The following is a 14,179-nucleotide window of genomic DNA, read 5'->3' as shown; positions in this document are numbered from 1 at the left end:
CGAGGTGCGATCATATGGAGACTCCATGCTTATGATCCGTACAGTCGGACATCACCGCTGCATAACCCAGAGGCATATTTAAGAAAAGGATCCGCCAGGGCCAAAGGAAGGGGTTAGTAGTGACGTCCGAGCTAAGAGTAAGTTATAGGAGATGACCGTCGGGGGATTAGATACGAATGAATAAGCTAAGCTGCAAACAGGAGCGCAACAATAATCAGTATCCATAATACCCGGATAGGAATTCTTCAAGCTGTACATAGAGGCAGGATTGGCGGTCTCGGCGTAGGTAAAGCTTCTGACTGTGTACAAGGGACCAGAAGCGCAGAAGCGGACGCGATGTCTTCATCACCATCACCTTTCAGGCGATCCGAAGAAATCGGAGAGACGAATCCCCTTCTCAATGGCGCAGAAGCGGAAGAAGATGAAGATGAAAGTGGACGACCATTAGTTCAGAGACAGATTTCACCAGCATGGCAATTCTGGAATCATCCTCCTTTCAAGAAACAAGTTCGGTTTAACAATATTACAGACACGCGAAGTTTCTCTCAAATCACAGATGAAGATGAACAGGATGGGGAATCGATATTACCCATTTCGAACGGAGGCGGAAATGGCCAAGTCAAAATACATAAACATCATCATAGACCGCTATACCAACGATATGGCCAATGGGCGATGTACCTGATTTTGATCTTTGTGGGCATTGTGATAGGCGCGATTTTTTCGAGGGAATTGTGGAGGAGGAATGATAAGTTGGACGATGGACCGATGGTACCGCCCGTATGGACTTTACCTCCTGTGAGTCTGATTCAAACAAGCATCTGGTCATCATATCTCCAGACACTCATATCGCTGATACTGGTCATTTTGGATATTAGCCAACCGGTCTACCGCGGAACGAAGCATACTTGATCCAAGCCTCAAATGGCGCCGTAGCATCCGAGGACAAAACTTGCTCAGAGCTCGGTCTATCAATTCTAAGAGATAAGAACGGCTCAGCAGTAGACGCAGCAATAACCACCACGTTGTGCATCGGTCTGTTAAATGCCTTTTCGAGTGGGATTGGAGGCGGAGGATTCATGGTCATACGCATACCGGAAAATCATAATCATACCTCCTCCTCCGCTTCTTCGGATCTAGTGGATGAGTTGATAGATAAAGGGGAGGAGAAAGTGATAGCGATTGATTTTAGGGAGACTAGTCCGGCCAAGAGCGAAAAAGAGATGTATGGCGAGAAAAGAGCTGGTCGGGTCGCTGCTCAAGTGGGAGGGTTGGCTGTGGGGGTACCAGGTGAATTGAGGGGTCTAGAATTAGGTGAGGAATGGTCGATTGACTGTGTTTTGGCAGAGTGTCCTCAAATACAATTCGAGCTGAGATGAGGGAAACACATGAGCTGATGGCGTGAGTAGCACACCAGATGTACGGGAAATTACCCTGGGAAGAAGTCGTCATGCCAGTGGCCAAACTGGCGAGGGGATGGAAAGTCAGTAGGGAATTAGCCAGGAGGCTAAGGGTGAGTCACGTTTGCCTTGTATGAGACAGTCCGAGGGGCTAGCCAGCTGATCGAGTATGCGCATTTAGGTGTTTGGGTAAGTCTGACTCCTGGCTCGGCAGACCAATCAAGCTAATATTCCAAGACTCGCGGAACAGCCAATTCATGCTTTCTTCCCCTACGTGGTCGGCCGTCTATGCCCCTCGCGGACCTTTACTCGTAGAAGGTGATTTTGTACAGAGGATAAATTACGGAAAGACCCTCGAGATTATCGCTCGAGAAGGCGCTCAAGCGTTTTATCATGGGGACATTGCGGAAAGCAGTATAAAAACAATTGGATCTGCTGGCGGGATTATGGGTTTGGACGATGTGAGTCGAGCAGTCACTCGCCTAGTATGAAGCGCAAATTGCTGGTAGCAGACTAGGATGACTAGATCAAAATCAAGAAACGTCGAGCTTGATGAGCTTACCTCGCGCATGACTCTAGTTGAAGGGCTACAAAGCCCGAGCGTACCCTGCTATCCATTCGAGGTTTATGGGCAAAGAAGTATATACCACTGACGTGCCTTCATCGTGAGTCGGACCTCTGACTTTTTCTCACTTTCACAGAAGTACGAGCGAGCTGACATATATCTGGGTTTAATTTCAGCGGCGGTATACTCTTAGCTTTCCTCAGACTGCTCGAGCCATTCAACATCCCATTAACTGGTGGTCTGAAGAACCCTCTGAACGTACATCGTATGTTAGAAGGTATGAAGTTCGCCTTTGGAGCCCGAAGTGAAATTACAGATCCTGCCCCGCAGTTCGGCGGGAATTTGACGAGGTTCAAGGAGTTTTACGAAGGTGGTTGGGCGGATGAAAAGAGGGGTATGATCGATGATGTGAGTCTCTATCTCCCTTGGATTCTTATACACGATTTCACTGTCCCTATAATCACCGATCTTGATTGAGCGATACCGCCGAGCCGAGCCGAGCAAGAGATACTGATGTATTGATATGTTCCACCACCTCGACTGGTATTTTGTGATATCAGAATAAGACGCACCCTATCGAATACTATGGGCTGCAGCATGATACCCCGATAGATCACGGTACGACCCACTTGAGCGTTTTGGATCAATGGGGAGGTGGGGCAAGCGTGACTTCGACGGTATGTCTTGCAAACACTCAATATCCGTGCTGGTCCTCCATCAATTCTCCAGAGGTGAGGCGCATGCTGATGTATTGAACTGACCACAGGTAAATCTTATTTGGGGAAGTCACTTGATGGACCCGAAGACGGGTATCATATTCAACGATGAACAAGGTGCGCGCAACATCCCTCCTACAAGAGGCTCAACGCAGTCCGCATGAAGTGAAATTGAATTGATCTCTCTCGATGCTACAGACGACTTCGCCGTCCCAGGAGCAGCCGATGCGTTCGGTCTATGGCCTAGTCCATGGAATTACCCGCAACCAGGAAAGAGGTGAGTGACTCCAAGCCAAACCCCGTCTTCGAGCACCAGAGACAGCTCGATACGATGCTACAAAACCATTTACATGAATAACTAACTGGCTGATCGCGTATTTTTGATGCGATTATCAGACCACTATCATCGACCTCAGCATCCATCTTACTTACCCCGCGCACATCCGATTCACCGTCGAGTATATATGCGATTATAGGTGGATCTGGCGGGTCTAGGATATTCCCTTCCATCCTCCAAGTTCTGTTGAACCTGTTTTCCGGGATGGATATCTCGGAATCTATAGAAGCTTATAGAGTGCATAATCAAATCGTACCCCCTCTAACCACTGTCGAAGTTGGTCCGGACGGATCGCCGGAGGAGCTTATTAGGGATTTAGAGAGTAGGGGACAAGAGATAGGGGAGTTCGATGTGAACATTGGAATAAGTGAAGGTGAGTACAAATCCATCTCTTGCCATTGCGTCTGCTGGAAATTCTGTGAAGCAGTGCTGACTAATTATTCGTTGTATGTAGTCCAAGCGATCGTGGTGGACAATGGGACTATCTGGGCTGCGAGTGATTCTAGGAAGAACGGTGTGGCTGCGGGGTACTAGAGGAGAAGGAAATATCTGCTCCCAAGACACAATCTCACTAAATACGGTTGGCTTTCATCTATATACATATCTCTCTATAGATCACTAGACTATCTCTCACATGTATTTCGGATGTATGACTATGACTATGACTGGGAGTACACCCTCGCGCTGATTCAGGAACGTGTCATGTTGACTGTTACCCTGAAATCAAAGCTTAAATGGGTGGTTTAGGCATTTAGGCTGTTTCAGATTACCTTGTCCTCACTTCCCCCTCCCTCGACCCCGTCTTTTGTTCTGGCTTCCTTCATCATATATGCGAGAGAACGCTTCATCGATCACAAACATGATAGCTTCCGCCGAGCCACTGACGGGAGGCTTAATATGAGAGCCTGAGCTTCAATCAGTTGAGTCGAGTCGAGTGGAGTCGAGTGAAAAGGACATCGCCCATCAGTCCTCTGGAAAGCGTCGATCAGCACAGCGGGGCTCGAGCTGTTTGGCTGTCAGAAAGCTAGGTAGAGTCCATGAAGATGACCTCGATGTCGTCCACGCTTCGTCCTCAAGCGATCACCCATTCTCCTACTTCCAGCATCTCATCCCAGAACACCACACCCACCTCACCTCACTTCGCCCAACATGCAACCTCTATATCTTCTCGACACCCTTACGCCTCATCGCAACAGCAACAGCATCAACATCAGCATCATCTTGACCCTCGACCCCGGCATCAATCATCCTTCAACTCCATTTCCACCTCCGCAACATCGTCTTCCTCCGTCAACGTGAACGTCATCCATCATCCTCCCAGACCACCTACTCCACCTCTTCTCCATGCTCCCCCCGCAACAGCGTTCACGACGTACTTGCGAGGATGGGGTCAATCGGAACTCACTGCTTTCCTGAATCTGTACCGATGTGGTCAATATGCCTCGGCATTCCAGAGACACGATATAGACGGTAAAGTCCTCCTGGACCTGGATATGGCAGCGTTGAAGGAAATCGGAATTGCTAAAGTGGGAGAAAGGGTCAAGTTGTTAGGCGGAATCAAGGATCTTCGAAGACGAGCTGCCGGAAGTCGAGAATCGATGAGATCAAGTGTCAGGTCTGGGAGTATTGGGAGTGTAGCTACGCCGCCAAGCGAAGCGGCAGAACACATGATCTCGCCTGCTCTGCCTGATTCAACTAGAACCCAAACTCAATCTCGGCTCGCCCAGCCAGCATCTTCTAGCGCATTATCATCATCAACCTCAACATCAGCTAGACGACTGAACACCTCCAGGCCACCTCCGCTCGATTTACAGCAATATAAATCATCAAGACCGCTTCCTCAGGCATATCAGAACAATCTCCCCTCAGCGACCTCGTTTCGTTCGACTACTACAACTCCCCGTCCGATTCCTTCTTCTCAGCCATCAATCTCCTCTCGACCTGGTCTACCATCCCAATCAAGCTCAAATACCACTGTGACCCTTTCCAACGCAAATCCCAACTCTAATTCTGTCCCTGCGCCAAATAATTCTAAACAGCTAAGTTTACGTCCTCCGCCATCGCGAGATCCGGCTCGTCGCTCACCAAGTCCCATCAATGTCGACTCATCCAATTTCGCTTCTCGTCCATTACCGCCCGACCCAAGTGGTGCGCATCAGTCCTCTGCTGCCGAGTACGCCTCAGCCTTCACACAGCAGAACCAGCATCGGCAGGGCGAAAACGGCAGACAGACGCCTACGTGGGCTTCGGCATCAAGCGATCATTCGTATAGTCTACCTAAAGGTCCCGCTCCAGGTTCCGGGTCGAAAGTCGCAGCGACCGCTCGGGTCAACGAATCATCCCAACATCGCAAAAGTCCCAGTGTATCGCAAGTGGGAGCTGGAGGATCGACGCCGAAGCAACAAAGTCCGATCAAAGGCAAATTCGGTAATATCATGGGAAATCTTGGTGGTCGATCGACTCTGCAACACCCCTTCGCAGCCAGTAGAAGTAGGGAAGAATTGGTGTTGGAAAGACAAAACTCAGACAGTCTCAGTGCAAGTACAGGTAGCCTTGCCACTGGTACTGCCAAACGGAGCGTGACTCCGACACCAGGATATGTTGTTGGACGAACTGTCTCGTCGGAGAGGGTTAGACAGAAGACGGGTAATGAGAGTTTGGCGAGCTCGAATACGCTTTCATCAAGCAACAGTAAGATTGCGCCTTCGCTCGATGACCTGAGACGCCAACTTGTCAAATTCGTCAATTCGGAAGATGGGACGATGAGAACGGTAAACGTCATGCATGTTACGAGCGGGGTTGAGGTGCTTGAAAGAGCACTCAAGAAGTTCGGCAAATGGGGGACTGGCACTCATGTCAGTACGGATACCGAAAGTGATGAGGACGGAGAAAGGCTAGAAGTGGATGGATGGGGAGTATATGCGGAAAGCGATCCTGATAACGATTGTAAGTTTTCCGTTACCTTGCCTGTCGTTGTATTGGATCTAGCTGAAGTACTGCCATTCACACAGCCAAACCCCTCTCAGAAGCTGCATTGCTAGGCATCTGTCTATCCCATAGAGACGGGTCAGCGATCCGTGAGAAAGGTCTCACGCTTCGACGAACGAGGAGACTGCAGAATCGAAAGAACATGAATAATTACCTCGGTGAAGCCCCACCTCAGCCTATGTCACCCACCTCGCCTACGCCGTTCTCCGGACCAAGGTACGGTGAACATGCTACCTTGCTCACACCAATCAAATCTGCTGCTTCAAAGAAGATGAACAGAGCGAGCACGGTAAGCGTGATGTCTGGACTAGGTGTGCCGATGCCCGAAGTACCTCCTTCCCCTAGTACGACTCGATCCCCCTCGTCAGCCAGCTTCTTGAGCAACAAGAAGAAATCAGTGTACAATTTCTTCGGACATCGACCACCCTCCGAACTCATCTCGAACCACTTGGCCGAGTATTTCCCTTCCGCAAAGAAGAGGGATGTAGAGAAAGCTCGTCATAGTATGTTACGCATGAGCAGTGGGCCCGGAGCTCTCAAACGAGGCAGCGTGGCACCTTCGGAGTCTACCGGTAGATTGAGCTTCGATTCGACGTTCGCGCCGTCCATCAAGCGAAGTAGCGTGCGCATAGCCGATCCTATGGCAGAAGTCAAAGCTTCTCCGCCGCGACGATCTACCCGTCCAGGAAGCAGAGGGACCATGATCTCCTCGCCGCCTCCCGCAGGTACGATCCCCGAGGAAGAAAGCGAGATTCTAGGTGATGAGCATCCACCAAGGCTGAGCGTATCGAACGATGATGGGAGACTATCGAGACCTGCGAATGATGGGGAGAGCGATGCGGACTCTTCAAGATCAGGTTCAGCCTCAGCTTCGGGATCAGTACAAAGTCAAGGACCACCACTCTTACCTCCTTTCCAGCATTCCGGCGAATCGCTCGCCGAGTCGCTCGTTGATTATTCTCCGACTCAGAATAAGGGTAGACCGAAATCCATGGCACTGAAAAGAAGGGGTTCGGAGGAGTCTACGAGATCGAGATTCTCGATGTTATCTCAACTTAGAAGGAATAGGGATAAATCAGATACGGCCTCGATGTTGACAGTCGATGAAATCACGGCTGAGGTGGAGAACAGGCGAGCGAGTACGATCACGTTCAACGATTCTGATGAAGAGGACGAAGAGGTGATCATACCGCCCCCGCCGTTGATCATGCCTGGACTCCCGCAAGATCAGGGTGAAGGCGATTCCGATGGAGATAACGAGAGTGAGACTACTGAGACTGAGGAAGAATCAACGGAGGAAGAAGAAGAGGACGAGGAGGAAGAGACCGAGACGGAAACTGAGACTGAGAGTGAGGAGGAAGATGATGATGATGAGGATGATAATGAGCATGGAAAAGCATTCACTTCGACAGGCTGTGAGTGGCTTATCTTCACTTCATCTATTCGCATCCCGAATCCAACTTGAAACCGCTGTTTTTGAGCAGGGGGTTAGGAATTGTGCTGATCGAGTGGATCGATACCCATCTAGCCAAACGAATCATAAAATGGATCAAAGGTGCCTTGATCGGAGCGGGATCTTTTGGATCTGTCTTCTTGGGTATGGACGCCCATTCGGGTCTCCTCATGGCTGTGAAACAAGTCGAACTGCCAACTGGATCGGCGAGGAACGAAGAGAGGAAACAGTCTATGGTCAGCGCTCTAGAAAGGGAGATTGAGCTTTTGAAGGAATTGCAACATGAGAATATCGTGCAATATCTTGGTGAGTAAGCTGCATCTGGAACCCAACATCCCCAACCTTCTCCCGCCGCGTCGGCCCAGATAGCGCAAAGTCAAGACCCCATTTCATTCGGGCTGTACTAACGTTTCTTTGGCGATTCCAGACTCCTCGGCGGATGGAAACTACTTGAATATTTTCTTGGAATACGTACCTGGTGGATCGGTAGCAGCGTTATTGAGCAACTACGGGGCCTTCGAAGAAGCCCTAGTGAAGAATTTCGTTCGGCAGATCCTAACCGGCTTGAATTATTTACATGAAAGAGAGATCATTCATCGGGATATCAAGGGCGCGAATATCTTGGTGGATAATAAAGGTGGAATCAAGATTAGTGATTTTGGAATCAGTAAGAAAGTCGAAAGTAGTGAGTTTCTTTCCGCTTTTGTCTTTATTTCCAGCTCTCGGACGATGTACTACTCATGCTAATGATTGGAACGCTGCTTAGACCTCATGACTGGCCCCAAGACTAATCGACCCTCCCTACAAGGGTCGGTCTTCTGGATGGCGCCCGAGATAGTCAAGCAAACTTCGTACACTTCCAAAGCGGATATATGGAGCGTCGGCTGCTTGATAGTTGAAATGTTGATTGGGAGTCATCCGTACCCCAATCTGACTCAGATGCAAGCGATCTTCAGGGTAAGTTTAGTAATTTTCATTTTCATCCTCGTCCTCGCCATCATAGTCTACACATTGTCGGTCTCTGTGTCCTCTTTGTTTTTTGGATTTTTGCATATACTGATCTCTTTCTTTCTTTCTTGTGTTTTAATTGATGCATCACATCACAGATCGGCTCTCAGACCCCAGTGCCGGAGATCCCACCTGACATTTCCCCCGAAGCGGCCGATTTCCTAAGGCGGACATTCGAGATCGATCACAATGCCAGACCTACAGCGGCTCAATTACTCGACCATCCATTTATCGCCTTGCCTAAGAACGCCAATGCAAGCTCTAGGAATAATGTGATTTCAATGGCGGATGCCCATAGGCGGATGAGTATGGCTATGGCGAGTGCGGGACAGGGTCTAGGAGGGTTGATGGGCAAGGCATAGTATAGTATATCAGCTTTATAAGGGCTCACGGGCCGATGGGATCAGGTAACAGCAGTGAGACGTCTTCGCGAAGTCGATTTTCATCAAGTGGAATTCTACCTCATCGTTTGAGTATAGGTTATGTTCCCTATGTATACTACCATCCCGGAATAACGAATAACATGTTCACACGCGATCAAATGCATACAATGCATACAATGTAATCCGATGCAGCGACACAAATTGACATGCAGTCTGATAAGCAGGGAATGGTGTTTATGCATTGTATGCAATTTGCTTTACTATAGTAAGAATTACAAAAACACTCGGGGGAGATAGTATGGTATAAGCAGTTCTACAAGACAGATGGAGACAGATTAATGCAATATGCGATGAAATGTGTGTAAGGTATACAATGCTAGGGTATATAAGCTAAATGGAGATGTATGGTGGTGGGGAGATAGATGAGTTGGAGGAAGCTAGGTGTGTTTGTGTTTACGAGAAGAAATAAGCTGATTCTCTAACTCTATCAACGTTAAATACTCCTCTAGGTGGACAAGGAGGCAAGACATCTTCGAATTTGACCCAATTTGTCTTTCCTATCTTTTCAGTCCTCAATTTAACTTTACCGTCTTTCCCTTTATCTTGAACTTGACCTTGTGCTGCGTCTGTTGTAGCGCTAGCACTAGCTGATGCTTCCAGATCCGAAGTCAATTTATCAACTGAGATACCCATCGAAGCAGCGGCTTTACTTTCTACTTCTTCGGCCGAGCTCGAGATGATATCAGCTTCGATATCTTTTGTCCTTTCGTCAAATTCATCTTCCGCCCCAAGCTCGATTCCTGACTCGGCATCGGCTGAAGTATTCGTATCTTCCCCTTCACCCTCGGCAAGGTCGCCTAGGACAGCTGACATTTGCTTTTGACGTATCAGGGCGGCTTCCTTCTTTCTGGCTGCTGTAGTGGATATGTTCTTGGCACTCGATACCGGGATCCTGTGATCTCCATATCGTTCAACGAACTGAGAGAACAAAAGCAGATCAGCATCAAATCACCAAACAATGGCACATGGTGCGCAAAAGATGATGTACTGACCTCTTGGCGTAATTCACCGACCAAGTCTTGGGAATGAAGGTGTATGAACGTCTCTCGAATCATATCTGACATAGGTTCGACTGTCGATGCGTGCGTCCAATACGAGTCATGTACACTTGCAAAAGCGATATCATTTTGCTAAAACCATCTCAAAATGGTCAGCTACTTTCCGGTGGACTGAAACTGCCCATTATGGGATTTCGCAGACTCACCCGGCACTTCAAAGCGGTCAACAACATGTGAGTGGCATCTAAGGAATGGATGAAATTGGGCGGGAAAGCCGTAGCTTGTTTTTGAGGGGAGACTTCTGATGGGGCATTAGGGTCGGAGATGTAGACAGTTTGAAGAGCAGTCATGATCTGTTTCTTCTGTGCCTTTCGATATGGTTGGACAACGGGTAAACCTAGTGGCGTAGTCCATACGACTGATGTCATGAACTCTTTGGTGGCTCGAGACTTCACTTTGCCAGAACGCATGGTGGTCGTCAGATTGTTGGCGGCTTCGTGCACTCTTTCAGGGGGAACAGACCGCGAGATCAATTTTGCCGATTGGGTGAGCCAATCCATGATCGCCTTGGCACCGGAGAACAAGTCACCAATACAGTTGAGAACCTGTGAAATGTTGAAACATATGAGCATATGAGCGACTGAATGGAGAAATTTTGAGAAAGACATACTGTTTTGGCGATGTACCCGGAGACCAGGAAAACATGCTCTTGGGAGAAATCACCTCGAGCTTGCAGCTGTTTAGCAATTTGCTCTCGAGCACCGACATAGGTCACACCTGATCATGGCGCGCTCGATCAGCTCTGCAGATCGAAAATTAGCCATGAATATAGGAAGTGACTCACCATACACAGTAGTCATGACAGTCTGCTTGACAACCTTCCTTCCTAGCGGTTTCTTGATCAGAAGCGCAACCTCAAGACCTTTGCGTTGATCCTCCTCGATCACCTTGTTGACGATATCCACCACACCAGTATAGATATCGGCAGGCTTATCGCCGTTTTCCAAGTTGACGGCCTTGGCTCCTCGGACATCACCACCAAGCGCAGCGTAATGTTGCATTCCGTTACACGTTCCATCTTGATGTATCGGTAATGAGGACTCATACAGGGTAGGATCGGGTGAACGTAACGCGGAAGCGATCTCGAAACACGTAGCAAGGCATTGCCATGGATCTTCGGCTTTCAGCCACCATCGATTTCCCTGTGGTGCACACAATCAGCGAATGCAGGATACAACAACTGCTCGGACAAGGTTACTCACATCTAAGGGGTGATCGGCTGAATCGAAGATTTCCGCTTCATGCTCTTGTGAAAATCTCCTTCTTTCCTCGAAACTAGCTTTATCAAAACCGTGAACATTCGCCAAATGGATGTATAACCATTTCAAGCCGGCTTCGCCCAAAGGTTTCTTCGATCCGAATGTAAGAAGACCTCTACACAGATCATCCCCTACTGGACTTAGATGAGGCGGAATAGGGTAAGCTCGTCCTCTGAAATCCATATTGTGGGGTAGATAGAAGGTGTCGTTGAGATAAGATCGGGCGATTTCGATGTTATAGTTGAATTTGCATCTTTCCGCGTGATCTTTCCTCTGTTGACCCATCACCATCTTCATCTTTTCTACGTAGACCGACCTCTTAAGTGGATCTTGATCCCTTGAATCCGGCTTCTCGGGTATATCGTAGGTCGACTTCTCCTCGGAAGCTGGGATATCCGCTATAGCGTCTCCGTTATTCCAAGCGGTCAAAACTACGTCGAATACCTTCCGGTTGATTGCCCAAGGGGTGGAGGAGAGTACGTCTAGGCCGTGGAAGACAGGTTCAAGATGACCTGCTTTAGAGGCTTGTTTCAGATAGGATCTTTGTTCGGCAGATTCCTTGAATCGCATAATGGGCACTGTGGAATTCTGAATCAGCTCTTCCCGAAGTAAGAGTGCCTATGTTCAATAAGTAAGCTCACCGTTATGAAGCAAGTATCCACCGTCTTGGTGCGATGTCCACGGCTTCGGCTCGATAAGCATGGGAAGATGTTTAGGATGAATCACAACGCCGACATCGTCTCTGGCTAATCGAGCCGCTACCACTGGATTCAATTTGATGACACCAAGCTTTTTACCCCGGATATACTCATAAGCATGCGTGAAAGCAGCTTGTTCTTCCGTGCTATGTCTGCGCTTCAGCACAGAAAAGCAGAAACAAATAACGTGCCATTGACTCACATTTCTTCTCCCGTTATGGGATTTCTCGCCGTCCGTTGCACCTTGGCCACCTTCAATAACGCATCAACGAGTTCCGATCCCACACCGAGCTGTGCCATCTGAGACCAAGCGGGTGTCCAAACTTGTTGCAGATCCTCATGTGTCGTGCCTGTCGATGTGGATTCAATACTTTCACCAGACTTGATTTTTTCGCCTATCCGCCTCCAAACAGATCCTACCAACTGTCTACTCGGTTTCTGAGTTTGCGGATCTATCGTTCTGAGCCAATGATGAGAATCTATTCCAGCGACATTCTTTATCGTTTCTGCTCTGAACTCAGTCTCCACAGCCTTTCCAACCGCTAACATCCCTCTTAAGGCTTTCATTCCATCCGCTATACCTCCGGATCCGCTCATTCGCATCAACTCTAAGATCGTGATCAAGGCGAGTTTGTCTACGGGGAGAAGCTGGAGATACATGAGGAGCACATCTCTCTTCATCTTGGTGTGAGCTGAATATCGTGTCGGTGAATTATTGATTTTGTCCGCTGGGATGAGAGCTTGTTCAGCTTGCATAACGGATATCCTCTTTTCAAGCTCGGTGGTTAGGAGTCCGAGCCAGTCGTGCATCCATCCTTGCAAACGACTTCGTTGCAGAGTAGGATTATCCTGAGCGTTTTGTATCTTCTTCGCAGATTCCTCTAGCTCAGCACGAGCAGCTTGCAAGGAAGCTTCTTCAAGCTTGTGCTGCCTGTTGAGCGGCAACAAGGATGTCGAAATGGGTGACAAGGTCGAACGAAGGTTGGTGATGGCGAACCTCGCTTCCGGGGATAATTTGGACCCCTCGGCTTTCTTGCTCTTTCCGGCAGACTTACAGAAAAAGTCAGATGGGCGTAACTCAACAGGACAAAATGCCAGTGACTCACCTCAAGAACCGGTTTGACTTCCTCTATTATCTCTCTGGCGATTTCTTCTCTCCTTGCCTTTTCCAGCCCTTGGAAATCCCGTACTGCGTCTTCCAAATCTGCCATATCATGTTGCTTTGCCGTTTCTATCAAAGCTTCACAGGCGAGAGGGACGGCAGAAGGGTCTAGGCCTTCCAGTAGTGTAGATACGGGCAACGAGGATGAGGTGTTGGACAAGTATGGCACGAGAGGGTCAAGAGATGATTGTGAGCTAGCAATAGCTGAATATCAGTTTCCGATACTGTTTTTCTTCGCCGATTCAGCTCACCTTATCAACCCGTTGAACCACCCTTGATACACTTTCATACCGCCATGTTCCAGACCTATCGGTTGCTTCGCTGCGAAATCACCGTGAGCGCCTTGCCATTGCATAACCAGTCTCTCTGCTCGCTTCCTCCAGTTCTCCCAAGCGGTTCCTTCTGACTGTTTACCTAAGGCAGCTACGCCTTCTATTACCCTAGCCCATACCTCGGCATCAGGCGGCGGTCTCAACTTATTTGCTGAATCGTCTAACAGCTGTTTGAAGATTTGATAGGCCCTGGGTACATGTTCTGGTCTACGTAGGCAGATCGATATCATCGATATGGAATCTATGACTCCTGTAGGAGGGTATAAGGTGGACTGTGGTGAACTAGCGTTGGGCGTTATGTCGGTCGGTAAGGGGGATGGCAAGTGAAGTAAGGGATGTTGACGGCCTGGATAAGGCGAATTTTCCATGCGTATCCTAGGTTCAAGTGGTTGTGGGGAGGACTGTAGAGATGGGTGATGGTAATACGAGGGAGTGTGATCGGCTTCTGCCAGCTGAGCTGCAGGGGGTGATAGACGGGGAGTTGATGGATTGGTAAAGGATCGAGCGGCTAGACATCGGGGACAACTAGCGCGTAGCGTACTGAATGGCGCCAGACGAGCCCTTGAGATGGAGCGCAGCGGCAACATGATGCCAATTTTGCAAAGAGGGTCCGTCTCCTGAGACAAATGTCGCAAGGTCAAGGTCGATGGTGGCAATTCCTTGAATCCGTCGATCTGGTCGTGCGATCGGAATGAAGACCGTGAACGGGCTGCGAGCGCTGGCAAATTGGCGCGAGCTTCACGAGATCCTGCGAGACCTT

At 48.9% G+C, this 14,179-nt stretch overlaps 3 protein-coding genes across 3 annotated transcripts; 2 read left to right on the top strand and 1 right to left on the bottom strand.

The window, feature by feature from the left end:
• Positions 1–336: 336 nt before the first annotated feature.
• Positions 337–3,552, top strand: I303_101739 (gamma-glutamyltransferase; the record flags this gene model as incomplete). Its single annotated transcript, XM_065968408.1, has 12 exons — positions 337–798; positions 879–1,314; positions 1,410–1,513; positions 1,582–1,589; positions 1,651–1,861; positions 1,980–2,065; positions 2,142–2,373; positions 2,526–2,642; positions 2,732–2,798; positions 2,880–2,958; positions 3,078–3,391; positions 3,473–3,552. The coding sequence occupies 12 exons, from the start codon at positions 337–339 to the stop codon at positions 3,550–3,552; spliced, it is 2,196 nt and encodes a 731-aa protein (XP_065824480.1).
• A 509-nt stretch (positions 3,553–4,061) lies between these two features.
• Positions 4,062–8,829, top strand: I303_101738 (uncharacterized protein; the record flags this gene model as incomplete). Its single annotated transcript, XM_018405472.1, has 6 exons — positions 4,062–5,964; positions 6,030–7,421; positions 7,535–7,765; positions 7,887–8,144; positions 8,226–8,416; positions 8,566–8,829. The coding sequence occupies 6 exons, from the start codon at positions 4,062–4,064 to the stop codon at positions 8,827–8,829; spliced, it is 4,239 nt and encodes a 1,412-aa protein (XP_018265753.1).
• Positions 8,830–9,303: 474 nt separating this feature from the next.
• On the bottom strand, positions 9,304–14,006 carry I303_101737 (uncharacterized protein; the record flags this gene model as incomplete). Its single annotated transcript, XM_065968407.1, has 10 exons — positions 9,304–9,828; positions 9,903–10,040; positions 10,115–10,513; positions 10,579–10,685; positions 10,753–11,110; positions 11,171–11,805; positions 11,869–12,077; positions 12,128–12,975; positions 13,032–13,281; positions 13,339–14,006. 10 exons carry the CDS (start codon positions 14,004–14,006, stop codon positions 9,304–9,306), a joined length of 4,137 nt encoding a protein of 1,378 aa, XP_065824479.1.
• Between the last annotated feature and the right edge of the window lie 173 nt (positions 14,007–14,179).

Source organism: Kwoniella dejecticola, chromosome 2 (genome assembly GCF_000512565.2).
Source record: "Kwoniella dejecticola CBS 10117 chromosome 2, complete sequence".
Taxonomy (NCBI): domain Eukaryota; kingdom Fungi; phylum Basidiomycota; class Tremellomycetes; order Tremellales; family Cryptococcaceae; genus Kwoniella; species Kwoniella dejecticola.
The sequence above is the reverse complement of the archived record's forward strand: the minus strand, read 5'-3'. Positions and strand labels throughout refer to the sequence as shown.